We start from the raw sequence: 15,570 nt of genomic DNA, 5'->3' as shown, positions 1-15,570 counted from the left end.
TTTCTTAAAACTAGTCATAATTTTCTTGATTTCAGTTGACTTTGATAAGCTGGGATTGACTGACAACGAGAATCCTTATGGGGCACTACCTTCAGTTTTTGATCGCGCCATGAAAAGTAGAGAAGCTGGAATGATGATGGCAGATTTTATCGCTGCATTTGTAAAACGTAGATTACATAAACGAGAGGCGCTCCAAGTGCCAAAGAATGCTTTTCATGGAGGAGAAAGGGCTCTTCTCTACGGCACCGCTGAGGACATGCTCAGCACCCTTGGTCTAAATGGAAAAGCGTGTCTGCTCAGAGCGATTTGCGAAGTTCAAGGCCATCCTCTTGATAACTTCGGACTCGTTGGAGAAATGCTCAAATTATTTTTCACGTAAGGATCAATTTATTTCACAAATTTCAAATCTAATAGCTATATAAATCCAATTTTATTCTTTTCAATTTAAGGGTGGCCACTTTCATCCACGGGAAAGATTCCCGTCCATTTTCCGGTTTTTTTTCCATTCGCAAACATTTTTCACGCTCATTGAACTTAAAAATTTGAAACTGTTAAAGCTCAAGATTTTTTCATTGAAAGTAATCAAACTAACTACAAATTAAAACAGTTGAAATTAAACTCTTTAAAGCTCAAGATTTTTTCAATGAAAGTAATCAAACTAAATACAAATTAAAACAGTCGAAATTAAACTCTTCTGATTTTTCAACTTTAAAAATGAAAGCCTAAACTCATTTTCATTCAAAAACATTGGTTTCAAACATTTAATAATTAAAAATGTATATATTGGAAACCTTTTAAAACCAATAGGTTTAATTCTAATAGCCACAAAAAATGTATATCACAATAGAACATTCAAAATGATAAAATATCAATTTGATAAACTTTAAATTTGCAGACTAAATTTCGCCACTTTTATCGTCGAAAAAAAAAATTGTTTTAAAGCTTTCTTCTAGGACATACGAATAAAAATAGTGTTTGATGACTTCAAACTTCACAGCCCAAAATGCTCGAAAAAAAAGGAAATAGGATAATTTTTGACGAAAATGGGGGGATGAATTCTTTCATATAAAATTAATATCTAGGTACAATATTTATTTCAATATGCAATGCAAAGTCAAATTTTTAACGAAAAATTTTAGTTTTCAAGTCTAAAAATTGAATGGTTTTGAAAATAGTTGACTTATTAATAAAATACTGGAATTTTTAATCAAATAATTGAATTTTCATACAAAAAATACGAATTTTTTAGAAGACAGTTTGATTGTATCAACCTCAGAAGATAAATTTTCTGCAAAATAATGTTAAAAAATAATTTTCTATTAAATAGCTATGTTTACAACAAAACAGTAGAACTTTCAATAAAATTGTTAATTTTTAACAAAGATAGATGAACTTTTTATCAAAAAAGACGAATTTTTAGACCAAACAGATTGAACTTCAACCACAAAAAATTGAATTATCAACCAAATGGTTGATTTTTCAAATGAAAAATACTACTTTTCTTATTTTATTATATATATTCTTATTTTCTTATTTCTACCATCAGAGATTTCTTTAATCCTAAAGAACGAATTTTGTATCCAGAAAGACGAATGCTCAAAAAAACACTTGAACTTTTATTTAAAAAATATGAATTTTTCAAAATAATTAAACTTTTAACCAAAACGTTGAATTTGCAACCAACAAAGATGAATTTTCAATTAAGTGGTTGATTTTTCAAACAAAAAAAGATTCAAATTGCACCACATGTAAAATTTTTTAGAATGCAGTTTAATTAGCAACCTGAAAATTTTAACTTTCAACTAAATATAATTTTTAATGAAAATAGATAATTTCCAACCAAATAGATGAATGTTTACAAAAATTAATTTTCAACCAAACAGTTGTATTGATAAACAAATAGTAAAACGTTCAATATACAGAGAAGAATTTTCGACAAAACCGTAATTGAATTTTCAAAAAAAGTTACTTTCAAACAAGAAGGATTAATTTTCAACCAAAATTAAAGACTTTTCTACCATATAATATGAATTATCAATCAAAAAGAAATTTCTATCCAAAAGAACAAATGCTTGATTAAAAAAACTTGAGTTTAAGACCAAAAAATATAATTTTTGAACAAAACAATTGAATTTTTAACCAAATAGTTAAATTTCAACATACAAAATCGAATTTTTAACCAAATGGTAAAATTTTTAGACAAACAAGAAATAATTGAATTTTTAAACCATAAAGAAGAATTTTGTGGAAGAATGTTGAATTATCATCCTTAAAAGGTTTGACAAAAAACATAAATTTTCTACCATAAACGATTCATTTTCTGTCTAAACAGAAGAATTATCTACAAAAATGGTTGCATTTTTAACCAAAAAGCATGAGGTTTTATCCAAAAATATTTCAATGTCAACCAAAGATAATTGAATTGTCTCATTAGTTTCGCATTTAAGCGAAAAACGAGAAAAAAGGGAAGTTTCTTAGAAAAAGGGGAGAAAAAGGACTTCTTTAAAAAAACTGGAAAAAATGTACAGTCTGTAATTAAAATTCTATATGTTGAATTTTCTTACTTGATAAATATTTTTACCATTAAGGACGCTCCTTTATTTGCTAAGTTGAAATTAGAATTAACCATGATATTTTATAAACTTTAAGGTTTTTTTATTGAAAATTAAACAAAATTTCCGGTCCAGTGGCCACCCTGAGTTTGAAACTTTTAAGATTACAAATTTTAGGTAATCTTAGATTACTTCTTCCAATTTTAATAATAATTTAACCAATTTAAATTTTGTAATCTTTTACACTATGGATGTTCCCTTTCTACCCAGTATTCTATTTAATGAAAAAATAAGATACCTCTAAAATTCCTACAAATAAATAAGTTTTCTTTTTTTTCCAGAGCCAGTAAATCACCATTCGCAAATGTACTCTACGAATACGTCGAGGCAGAAAATCGTGGGAAAATCGACGGAGAATGCTGGCCTTATTTTAAGGACTGTCCAAAATCGTTGTTCCTTCCGTCGAAAAATAAATATACGTAAGTATTTTTCTTAAGGATAAATTTTTAATTGAAAAATAAGAATTGTAAAATTAATACAGTATCACAATTCTTATAATCATTCAAATTATTGCAGAGAGGATGCGGTCCATGAAGATTCTGATACTGAATCGGATCCAGATTTTGCCTCGAATGATATTTACGAAGGCGAAAAAGAAAAAAAAGAGAATATTAAAATAGTAAAAAGGCCAGATTTACAAAGTACGAATTACGCTCATCCGTCGATGTAGGACTTGTGAAATGATTTTCACTTCAAGTGATACATCAGTGATATCAAAGTGACTATTTTGTAGATTTATAATTTATAAAAATGATGCTTAAGAATTTTAGAAGAGATTGCGGAATTTCGAGAAAAAGAAATGATAGTAAACCTAGAAGGATATTTGCAAAGGTAGAGTTTTACTTGTTACCACTAGATTTATAAAATCTGGGATGAAATTTTTTACTGAAAAAAAAAAAAATAAATTTCAGGAACCATATGTAAAATATGAAATATAGAATATGCATAAAATAATTAATTATTATGTAAATACTTAGACTTTAACTATAAATTTTATCAATTGTATAATTAAATAACCAAATTACTTTAAGGTTCGAGGAAACCTTTACTTTTTTTTAAATGAATCTTTTTCGCAATAGGATGAACGAATAGTGATTTTACTTTATATTAAATTATTTTGTTATTAAAATTAAAGTGATTCAAACAAGAATAAATAGATACAAATAAGTCAATAATATATTTATTTTATGCACACTAGGGTGGTCCAAAAATGCATTGGATTTTTTTTCGAGTTTCACGCAAGCCCCATCAAGTTTAACAAGTATCTCCCATAAGAAAAAAGGCGTTTTTGTAAATTTGATTCACAGTTATCAACATTCGATGAATCGAGTGACTCAACATTTGTTTTGTCAATCAGATATAGAATACAAATGAATAATACTTATTAAATATCACCCCCATTATTCTTTTTTATAGGATCCAAAAAAACCCATGAGTAGAAAATTAGGGTTTGCATGTTTTTGGTACTAATTATAATTTTTTCTCCTCTCTTAATATAAATTGTTCCTACTATATGAAATAATATTTTTGTACTCATAATGAGATATTTCGATACATTTTTTAAAGCATTTATTATGTTTCTTATTTATTTATATTTTTTTAGTTAGTTATTTCTAGTTTCTATTTATTATGTTTCAATTAGATTGAAGCAATATTTATTTAAATTTAACAGAGATAATTGCTTTAACCATTTATTATTATTTATAATAATATTATTTTAGAATAATGCTAGAAAGTTGCAGTTTTTGCTAAAATTTTTCACTTTTTGTCACCGTTAAATTAGAGTGAGGTAATAATTAACTTAAGTTAATGCACATAGTTGTTTAAACAATTTATTAGTAATTTGAATAATATTCTCTTGGAATAATTTTAGATTACTGCTAGATATAGTTGCGGGGTTTTCCGAAATTCTTAGCTCTGCTTTTGATTTTTAGTTATGAACAAATAAAAAATTAAATTGATAGAGAATAATTTTTAAAACACTCTATTTCTTTTTCTGAATACATTTTCTGAAATAAAGCAGATATTTTAAATTTCCTCCGAATTTTCTATATGGATGTAAATGTAAATTTTCCTTTAAGTAGTTATTGAGAGTCTATTTGTTTACATTGATATTAATACTTATTATTTGTCGATAACTAAAAAGTCAAAGAAAAGCTGAAAATTTTAGAAGAAAAATTATGTTTGTTCACTTACATTAATTATTATCTCAATAAGTAAAAAGTAGACAAAAAGTGAAAAGTTTTAGAGAAAAACCGAAACTATCTAGGAATACTATAGAAGAAGATGATTATAAACAATAATAATTATTATTTAAAGAAAATATAATTGAAAATGATAATAAATAATTTGCACAATTATATTTATTACCATTTATTATTTATTACCTGACTTATAATAAAAAGTGGAGAAAAGGTGGAAAATTTTAGAACAACACATTTTCTAGGATTATTCTACGAGAATAATGTTATAAATAATAGTAAGTGGTTTAAGAATTATTTATATTAAATTAAATTGATTATTGGCTTGCTCTAACTCAAAAGTTGTTCAAGTTAAAAAAAATCGGTACAAACCGCATCTTACTAACCTATTCTAAGAGAAAATTGCTATAAAAAGTAATAAACTGTTTTAAAAATTTATTTAAAAATCAATGTTTAAAAATGTTGAGTTTTAACTAGATTCATCAAATATAGACAAATCTGCATATAATTCACAAAAATGTCTTTTTTCATTATGAGAAATACTTGTCCTGTTTCAAGCGGCTTATAGAAACTTTAAATGTTATTTTTTTCATACAAAAAAAAAATACATTTATTTTTGTGTGGATTCGAACCAATTTGGGGCGATATTCATGAAAATTCGAAGAACAAAATTTTGGACCTCCCTAATGCACACTGGATGAATGTGTAATCGCCATATTAGAAATGAATATTTTGTTTTGTTTGCGTAGAATTCTATTAATTATATGGGTGTGAATGCTTCCGACAGTTTAATGAAAATAGATCATTTCTATTCCACGAAAGAAAATAAGTTTTTACACAATTTTGTAAAAATGTGGGGAAAAACTCGTTTCTATGGTTTCGTTATGATTAAATTTATTATTTATTATTACCTTTATATAGATTTATTTTCATTTAGAAAAATAAGACAAAATATTGTTATATATTTGTATTTTATGTACAGAATTGAACATTTATTCCATGAAAGAAATTTATTGTATGATATGAGAAAGAAACAATTTGTTATAAATAGAATTTGTATATCAGTTAATAAATAATGCTTGAAAAATGATTCCTTCATTTCGTTAACTTTATTTGCGCCAAGCCACTTTCTTCTTACATACAAAAATTTTCCATTTATGGCCCATCCATAAACTACGTTACCAATTTTTGGCTCTTTTTTACCTCCCTCTTCCCGAAGGTAACATAGCCGTTGGCTAAAGAAGGATTTTACGTTTATAAATTCTTTTCAAAGATTACAAGATGAAATATATTTCATTTCTAATAAATAATTAAATTTTTAGCAAACAAAGATGTGCAATAAAAAATATTTCAATTATATAAATAATAACCTATAAATGAGTAATAATTAACGACCAAATAAATCAACTTTCTAGTAAAACAGACGAGTTTCAAACAAAGTTAAAGATTTCAACAAATAGTACAATTTTAAAGCCAAAAAGACGAATTTTTTTGGAAGATAGTTGAATTTCTAACAAAAAAAAAAAATATTTCAACCAAAAAGGATACATTTTCAACCAAGAAGGATCACTTTTCTGCCATGAAATGCAAATTTTCAACAAAAGAGTAATAGTGAACTTTTAAATAAAAAAAGATGAATTTTTAAGAAAGAAAATTTTCAGTCAAGAAAGATGAATTTTAAAAAAGATAGTAGAATTGAACCAAAAAGTTGAACTTCCAACAAACAAGATTATTTTTTTACCCGAAAAGACGATTTTTCAACAAAAGATATGAATTTTCTATCAAAAAGTTGAATTTTTAACTTATACTACAAACAGGATAAAAACGAATTTTCAACTTATTCAATATACAAAATAATGTTTTAACTCAACATAGAACAGTTGAATTTCAGATAAACAAACAATAATGTTTAACAACCAAAAAATTAATTTTCAACAAACTTGTGAAATTTTAAAATTAAATATGAAGTTTCGACCAAGAAGATTTATTTTCTGCCAAAAAATACGAATTTTGAACAAAATACATGAACTTTCAACAAAATTATTTAATTTTTAATCCAAAAACTTGAATTATCTACAAACAAAATACAAAACACATGTTCAACCAAGAAAATGAAATTTCGACCAAAAACGTATTTTCAATCCAAAAGTGAAAGTTTTAACACAAAAATACACATTTTTAACCAAATAGTTTAATTTTTCAATGAAAACTGAATTAATGTTTAACAAAGTAGTCGAATGATTGAAAAAATTAATTTTTAACAATACAGTTGCATTGGCAACGAAATAATTAAATTTATAAACGAAAACTACAATTTTTAACAAAATTGGATAAATTCCAAATAAAAATATAGTCGTTTTCAATCAAAAAATGAACCTTTGCACAAAAACATAGTTGGATTTTCTTATTGTTTCAATTCAATTTTTATTTCAATTTTCCTGATTGAACACACAAAAAAGAGTTTTGAAATCGAATTCTCCAAAAGACATGTCATTTACTGAATTATTGCTTTTACTAATGAACAAAATTAACAATCTAATTACAAAAAAAGATTGGTTGCTAATCAAAACATAACCTACAATTTCATATGTTTTTAAACTTCACATTGCTGCCGAGGTGTGGTCTTTTTATATAAAAATTAGGTTAATAAGAAAAGAGTAAATGAAAACTAAGAAACTTACGGAAAAATGGTATTATTCAATCTCGAAAAATTCCATTTTTTAAGGACAATTTGGATCAGGAGGATGCAGGTAAAATTAGATACGAATTGCGCACTCTCTTTCAAAAAGTCGAAGAATATATCGATAGTTCATGAAATCGTTATTATAATCCAAACTTCAAGCGATAGCAGACGAATAAGCGAATAATTTTGTAATCATGACCCACCAGGCAAACGTAAAACATTTAGTATCTAAATTAAATTTTAAAATTGGTGATAAAGCTAGAAGATTATCAAATCCGGATGGACCTGCAGGAAGATTTAGAAAACTGCAGAAAACAGTAACAGCTTTAATAAAGTATGAGCGAATTGAACTCAAGTACAACAGAGCCGATGAGGCGAGAGGTTATGTTGAACGGGTAAGATTGTCACCTTTACCACATTTTCCAGTTTCCTTATTATTATTATTATATTATATTTTTTCTCATTATTATTAATAATATTTATTGTCATTTATTCAGCTTAATACAATATGCTTTTATTTAATTTGTAGAGTTTTTTATTTTGCCTCAATTTTTCATCGTGTTTACATGAAACGAAAAATTTGCAATGTTTAAAATATTATACAGATTTTTTTAATTAGTTCATAGTTTAGTGGTTTAATGTAAAATTACAAAGCTTTGGTACTTCAGATTAAAGTAACCAAATAATTCTGCTGAATGATTTTCCTATATCCAAAATTGTTTTTTTTTTAGGTAAGGGTAAAAGGTTTGGTTTGTAATAATAATGATATGTTGGTGAATTTAAACGATTTAGACGTATAATTTCAATGTAAATGATTCCATTTTTATCAATTTCAACAGTGAATAGTTTTTAATTAATCGTGTGTGAAACCAAATGATATTTTAGTGTCTTAATGCAAATAATACTACTGTAAACTTTCCCAATTTAATTGTTTATAATTTTAATTGTTGTTTATTATTAATCAAAACTGAAGTGTAAGTTAGTTTTAATATTTTGTTGAAAATTAAAAAATGTTGTGAAAATGTCATTGTTTTTGGTTCAGCATTCATCTTTTGGGTTGAAAATTAATCTGTTTTAATTTAAGATTCAACTATTTTGTTGAAAATACGCCTTTGTTGGTTAAATTCAACTGTTTTTGGTTTAAAATTAAAATTGTTTTAAAACTGAAATATCAGCTACTACCTTTTTCGTTGAGAATGCATCTTTTATTATTAAAAATTTAACTACTTAGTTCAAAGTGGAACTACTTTAAAAACAATTTTTTGGTTGAATATTAATTTTTTAAACTGTTGAACTTGTATCAGTTCTAAAAAAAAAAGAGTTTAAATTATGATTTAACGTAAGAATTAATTAGACAAACTTTTTTAAAATAAAAAAATAAATTCACCTTTATTTTCAGAATTCAAAATAGAAAATTTTTAAACTGTAAACCTTGAAAATTGAATTATTCTAAAAAAACGTACAAAATGAAAAGTAATTTCAAATTGGAAGTATTAATAAATTTTAAAAATATATATCCCAGAAATTGAAATTTAAACAAATCCAAACTTCGTTTAAGACTAAACAATTGTATTCCCGAAGAATTGTTATATGGAAACTTTTTTGTACTCAAACCCTTAAAAACTTCTATTATTTTAAGTAAATGTAATCGTTTAATAATTAAGAATTTTTAAATTGACAATTATACTTTTCAGTTTAAACAATTTGTAATTAAACAATAATTTTAAAATTTACTAAAAAGTTCGTCATTTCAAACTCAATTAAAAAAAAAATTTAGTGAAAAATTGAATAATTTCTTCAATTTTTAATGGTTCCAATTTCGAAATTCTACATTTTTATACGAAACACTAAATTTTTCCTATCATAAGTTATAATTTTGCGATTAAAATTAAAATGACTGAATTTCGAAAAGTATAATTAAACATTTTTCAATTTATAAATGATTTAATTTTACTGAAAGTATTTTAAGTAGTTTAAATTATGCGATAAAAATTGAAATGGTTAAAATTATTATTTTTTTTTAACATTTTTTTTTTTAGAATGATTTCATTTTATTCAATTCAGTTTTCAATTTCAAATTGTTTCGAATTTAAACCTGATAAATTTCAAAAGTTTCCTCTTTTCAGTTATTCAGTTTTGAATGCGTTTTATTACAAATAATACAGTTTTCATTTCTTGAATTTTAAATGATCCCTTTTGGAAAATTCTAATAAAAAATATTCAATTTTTAACGTTTTGAAATTGTCCTTTTTTGACATTTTAATCTGAAATCATCCGATTTTGAGATTCTTGAATTCAACATAAAATTGTTAAATTCTCTTGTCCTTTTTCAAAATTTTATCGATCTAAAATATGTTCAATTGGCAGTTAAAACATCTCCTTTATTAACAATTTTTGTTTTTGTTAGAACTTAAACTATTTTTCTGAAATTTCGTTCTTTTATTTGGCTGAAAATTTATTTTTCTAACTTAAAATTGAACTATTCTATTTTTGTTTTAAAATTCATCTTTTTTTAGTAGAAAATTAATCTTCTGATTTAAAATTTTAATTATTTCATTGCAAATTTATTTTCTTTGTTTGATTTTTTTTACCTAAAAGTAAAGTGTTCTATATCTGGTTAAAAATAATTTCTTTGATTGAATATTTTTGTTCTTGTTGAAATATATGTTTTTCTGATTTAGAATATAAATATTCTATTTTTTGTTGAAAATATGTCTTTTTTGTTAGGAAATTCATCTTTTGGGTTGCAAATTTAACTATTTTGTTGAAAACTTCTTTTTTTTCAGTTGAAAATTGATTGTATTAACTAAAAATTTAATTCTTCCATTTTTGTTTCAGAATTTATCTTTTTTTATTGAAAAGTCAACATTTGGTTAAAAATTATTGCATTTTATGTATGTCTTACGTAATTTGCGGATGATTGTTTTTACTAAAAGTGTGTAAAACTAATTTAGAAGCATTTTTTTGCATTAACATTATTTATTTCCCAGGTGTAAATTTGATTCTATACCCAAAATAAGAATTTAGAACGGACAGGGAAAATAAAAAATTGGTCAGGGAAAAGTAAGGGAAAGTAAAAGAGTTTCGAAATTGGGATTTTGAAAAAACCTGCTCAATTATTTAAATCGGCAGTCGGTTTCCATTTAATTAATTTTTACAAGACTTTTGAGGAAGGGAAAATTAAAAATTGTCTTTTATGTCGACTTGAAGATTACAATAATTTTGAAAAGCAATTGGTATAAGAGTAGACTCAAATAATCTTTAAATTGATTTCAATATTTAAATTAATATTTTTCAGTTGATATCAGAAGCACGTCGTTTTGGTCCTACACACAAAGATACGATGGAAATTGCCGACTATTGGATTCTGGAAAAGCAACTAGTTCACAAACTTTTCAAAGTTCTTGTGCCCAGATACGAAGATTACACACAATCAGTCACAAAATTGTATAAAGCACCTAGAGATTATCCTGGAGATTATCGTGCCAGAGCTGTCTTAGAACTTAGAGGTGAGTTATTTTTTTAAACAAAACAAATGTCGGAGGAAAATCGTAATTCCTTAATCATTTTATTTCGTTGAAATATTGTCGCATTTAAATGTAAAACCTTTTCACAGGGTGTATACCCTACCTGGAAAAGACGGGCCATTTTTTTAAGAACGTGCGTATTTTTTTTTAATTGTGATATAAAATTGAATAACAATGATTCTTTATTTATAAAACCAGCTTTATATTCCTGCATTTAACTATTTTGTTGAATATTTTTGTTTGAAGTTAATTCTTTTAACTCTAAATTTCACTATTCTTGTTTTGCTTGAAAGTTCAATTCCGAATGAATTAGTTTAAAGTTAAACTCTTTCGTTAACATTTTTTTTTTGGTTGAAGATTCATGTTTTTAATTGAAAATTCATCTTCATGGTTAAAAAATAAGTTATTTTGTTGAAAGCTCGTTTTTTCTTTAGTGGGAAATTTAGTAGAAATTAATCGTCTCTCTGAATATTATTTTGGTTGTTAAAAATTCAATTATTCTAGTTAAAGCTGTTTAATTTTTGTTAAAATTACAAATATTTGGTTAAAATTGATCTTTTTTGGTATAAAATTAAATTATTTCGTTTAAAATTCATGTATTCTGTTGAAAAATCTTTTTTTGGTTAAAAATTCAAGCATACCAGTTGATTATTCATCTTTTTGTTGAAGAATAATAATATATGTTTGAAGGCTACACTCTTTCGTGAAAAATTAATCTTTTTGGTTTAAAATTAATTTATTCTACCAGAAAATTCATCATTTTAGTTGAAATTTTATCATTTTGGAAGAAAGTTAGTTTCTTTTTGTGTGGAAAATTGATCTTTTTGACTTCAAAATGAAAAAATTTGCTTGAAAATTTATATTTTTGGATTTAAAAATCCAACTATTCGGTTGAGAATTCATTAATTTTTTTGAAAAATCATCTTTTTGGTAGAAAATTAATCTTTTTGGTTAAAAATTTATCTGTCTTGTTGAAAATTCAATATTTTTCTGGAAAGCTTAGAAATTTGAAGCGGTTTAAATTGAATTTAATATAGTAACCATATTAATATAACCTGAATTTTAAGTATAAAACGAGTGAAAAAAATGGAAAAATTAGACTTGGTTCATTGTTCAGGTACCTGGAAAAAACCTTGAATTGCCACAAAATTGGCCCTGTCTTAGCTTCCCGAGTTTTATCATTTTCTGCTGTTTTAATTTGAAATTTTTCAATTTTGATTAATTTCAAAAATACTAAAAAATTCCGTGCCTCTAACTTTTAGATGCTCTCAAATTTGATCTTTGGACGATGTTTAACTTAATCCATTGTTTACAGGAAATATATATCCGAGCCTAAACATGCAGAATCCAAACACATACAGTATGATCCACAACGTTTTACTCAGCGAAGCCAGGAAGGAATACCGTCTAGAGAAGTACAAGCAAGTCGCAGAAAATTTAGCGCAGTGAATTTTTCTATCAGAAATATTAAATAATATATTAATTATTTCTAAAAGCATTTGAGCATTTTGTACTCAGTCTTTAGTAAAAATATCAGTTTTTAAAAACAAAATGTTTATTCAAATCTGCAATTTTCCATTAAACATTCTTAATAATAAAAAAAAGAAGTAAAGAAAAATAAGAACAGCTGCAGAACTTCCGTTTCAAGATTGTTTAAACGAGGCGAGGGGATAATGCTCCGAATATTCTTTTAGATGACTTTCAAGCGACTCCATTTGTGCCCTGAAAAAAATAACGATATAAAATTGATCGATTTTTAAGGAAAATATGAATTTAGAAAAAAATATGATAAATTTGTCGAGAATTTAATAACCTAATGTGAGGAGGCATATCGTGATAGACGTCGGTGAAAAGTTCCTTCCAGTGCGGTTTCAACTTTTTTTCAGCTTCTGAAAAAGCGGAGAGGGTTTCCTCTTTTTTCGATTTAATAAAATTCGCCTCTTCTTCTTCACTCCAGAGGCCAAGATTTTCCAAGTATTGACGAAATTTTATCGTTGGAGAACAAGCGTTCCATTTAGCGATTTCATCTGCCGATCTGTAAGCTGTACTGTCGTCTGAAGTGCTGTGATGGCCTATTCTGAATTTTTATTTTCTTTATTATTTAGACATTTTTTCGCTCGCAGTTCTCTAATTATTAAATACATACCTGTAAGTCATGGCTTCGATTAAAACAGGTTTTCCCTCCTTGATGCAAAAGGCTCTCGCAAATTCTGTAGCACGATGAACAGCCAAAACGTCATTTCCGTCGACTCTAATCGTATTTATTCCATAGGCTGGACCTCTCGCTGCTATTCCGTCGCCTTTGTATTGCTCCGAAGTTGGAGTAGAAATTGCGTATCCGTTATTACGACTGGAATAACAGATTGGATCATTTTAATTAAAGAAGAATTATTAAAATGTTGAATGTAACTAGAATTTTGAAATTTTAAGGAATTTATAATTATATTATGTTCATGATTTCCGACTTCTCTAGTTTGACAGGACTAATTTTAATTGCTTGGGATGAATAAACTCACCAGAAAAAAATTATCGGACAAGCGAGAGTCGCAGCAAAATTGAAAGCAGCGTGAGCATCTCCTTCACTTGCAGCTCCATCTCCAAAATAACAAACCACACAAGCTTTCGTTTTCGACCTTTTCAGTGCGTAAGCAGCTCCAACAGCTTTAGAAGTAAATTAAATGTTTCAAAAATATATTTAAAATTTAATACATCTGATATAATTAATATATTAATAATAATATTATAAATATATACATTAGGGTGGTCCAAACATTTGTTTTCCGAATTTTTATGGTTACACACCAGAAATTTGTTCGAGTCGACACAAAAATAAAAGCCCCATAAAGTTTAACACGTATTTTCCATTAAAAAAACTTTTTTGTAAATCTTTTTCAGAATCATTAATATTATCTCAATCGAGTTGAAACTCAACAATTCTCTTGATAATCAGCTAAGAATACGAATAAAATATCACTTTTCAAATATCAACACTATAAGTCTTTTTTATAGAGTCCCAAAAACCCCCATAAGTGAAAAAATGGGTTTTGCGAGTTTTTGGCGCTAATTATGACTTTTTTGCGGGTTTTTAAATGCAAATTGTTTCTGGCACATACAAGACCATTTGTTACTAATAACTAGATGTTCAAGTAAATTGTTTAAACAATTTATTATTGTTTTGAGCCCTTTTCTTAGAAGGAAGTGATAGTTCATCAATGTTAACAAGAGTGCTTGTTTAAACAATTTATTATTATTGTTTATAATATTCCCTTAGAAAAATGATACAAAATTTAAGTTTAAAAAACAATTCACTTTTAGTCAAATTTTTAATTAAGATAAGTTATGTAATTAATTTGAGTCAAGAAAATTAATTGTTCAAACAATTTATTATTATTATTAATAATATTATATTTGAATAATGCTAGAAAGATGCGGTTTGTTTCTGAAATTTCTGGCTTTTGCCCAATTTTCAATTAAAGTGAGGTAATAAAGAATTCAAGTTAACAAAAATAATTGTTTAAACAATTTATTATCATTATTAATAATATTCTCTTTGCTTAATTGGTAGAATGTTGCGGTTTTTTCTGAAATTTTCAACTGTTTGCCTATATCAATACCTGATAGTTGCGGTTTTTTGGAAATTTTTACCTTTCTGTCATTTTTTCACTTAGTGAGATAATAATTAATAAAGTTAAAAAAAAGTTGTTCAAACTTCTGAGAGAATATTAATAACAATAATAATAAATTGCTAAAACAATCACTCTTCTTAACATTGATGAACTATTCCTTCCCTCTAATTGAAAATTGGACAAGCGGAAATTTAAAAAAAAAACACGTCTTTCTGACTCCATTCTATGATAAAATGTCTAAAAACAATAATAAATTGTTTAAACAATTTATTTGAACATCTAGTTATCAGTATCAAATGATCTTTTATGTGGCAGAAACAATTTGAATTTAAAAAACCGCAAAAAAAGTCATAATTAGAGCCAAAAACTCGCAAAACCCATTTTTTCACTTATGGGGGTTTTTTTGGGACCCTATAAAAAAGACTTATGGTGTTGATATTTGAAAAGCGATATTTTATTTGTATTCTGTGGCTAATTGTGAAGAGAATTGTTGAGTTTCAACTCGATTGAACTAACATTGGCGATTCTGAAAAAGATTTACAAAAACGTCTTTTTTTCTTATGGAAAATTCATGTTAAAAATTTTTAAAAAATACATCGGAATTTTTATTTTTAATTTTTAACATGAATTTTCCATAATAACATAAATAAATTAATTAATTTAAATATTTATTTTATTTACCTTGTGGCATTTGAGTTGTTAGAGGAGAGGAAATAGTTACGAAATTTAATTCTTTCGATCCGTAATGAACAGGCATCTGCTTTCCTTTTCCCTTGTCTTCGTGATTTCCGTAGCATTGATTTATAAACTGAGACAACTTGTAACCCCGATACAATAATACTCCTAAAAAAATTATATTTCAATATTAAATACAAGTTAATTGTTTAATCTTATTTTTCCTAAGGGAGCATACATTAATGA

At 25.9% G+C, this 15,570-nt stretch overlaps 3 protein-coding genes across 3 annotated transcripts in view; 2 read left to right on the top strand and 1 right to left on the bottom strand.

The window, feature by feature from the left end:
- The window catches only part of LOC117173143, a 40,964-nt gene extending 37,458 nt beyond the window's left edge, over positions 1-3,506 (top strand). Inside the window, exons 4-6 of the mRNA XM_033361544.1 lie at positions 36-375; positions 2,894-3,031; positions 3,129-3,506. Coding sequence (XP_033217435.1) covers positions 36-375; positions 2,894-3,031; positions 3,129-3,282 — 632 coding nt within the window. The 3' untranslated portion in view covers positions 3,283-3,506. The remainder of the gene's footprint in view (positions 1-35; positions 376-2,893; positions 3,032-3,128) is intronic.
- A 4,148-nt stretch (positions 3,507-7,654) lies between these two features.
- On the top strand, positions 7,655-12,575 carry LOC117173144 (39S ribosomal protein L17, mitochondrial). The gene is made up of 3 exons (XM_033361545.1): positions 7,655-7,891; positions 10,795-11,005; positions 12,339-12,575. The coding sequence occupies exons 1-3, from the start codon at positions 7,691-7,693 to the stop codon at positions 12,470-12,472; spliced, it is 546 nt and encodes a 181-aa protein (XP_033217436.1). The 5' UTR covers positions 7,655-7,690; the 3' UTR covers positions 12,473-12,575.
- A 15-nt stretch (positions 12,576-12,590) lies between these two features.
- The window catches only part of LOC117173140, a 40,900-nt gene continuing 37,920 nt past the window's right edge, over positions 12,591-15,570 (bottom strand). The window contains exons 5-9 of the mRNA XM_033361540.1: positions 15,331-15,492; positions 13,540-13,684; positions 13,170-13,373; positions 12,837-13,100; positions 12,591-12,745 (exon numbers count right to left, since the gene is read on the bottom strand). Of these exons, the coding sequence (XP_033217431.1) occupies positions 12,667-12,745; positions 12,837-13,100; positions 13,170-13,373; positions 13,540-13,684; positions 15,331-15,492 (854 nt within the window). The 3' untranslated portion in view covers positions 12,591-12,666. The remainder of the gene's footprint in view (positions 12,746-12,836; positions 13,101-13,169; positions 13,374-13,539; positions 13,685-15,330; positions 15,493-15,570) is intronic.

The sequence above is a fragment of the Belonocnema kinseyi genome, chromosome 5 (assembly GCF_010883055.1).
Source record: "Belonocnema kinseyi isolate 2016_QV_RU_SX_M_011 chromosome 5, B_treatae_v1, whole genome shotgun sequence".
Taxonomy (NCBI): Eukaryota; Metazoa; Arthropoda; class Insecta; order Hymenoptera; family Cynipidae; genus Belonocnema; species Belonocnema kinseyi.
This window is presented reverse-complemented; position numbering and strand designations above follow the sequence as displayed.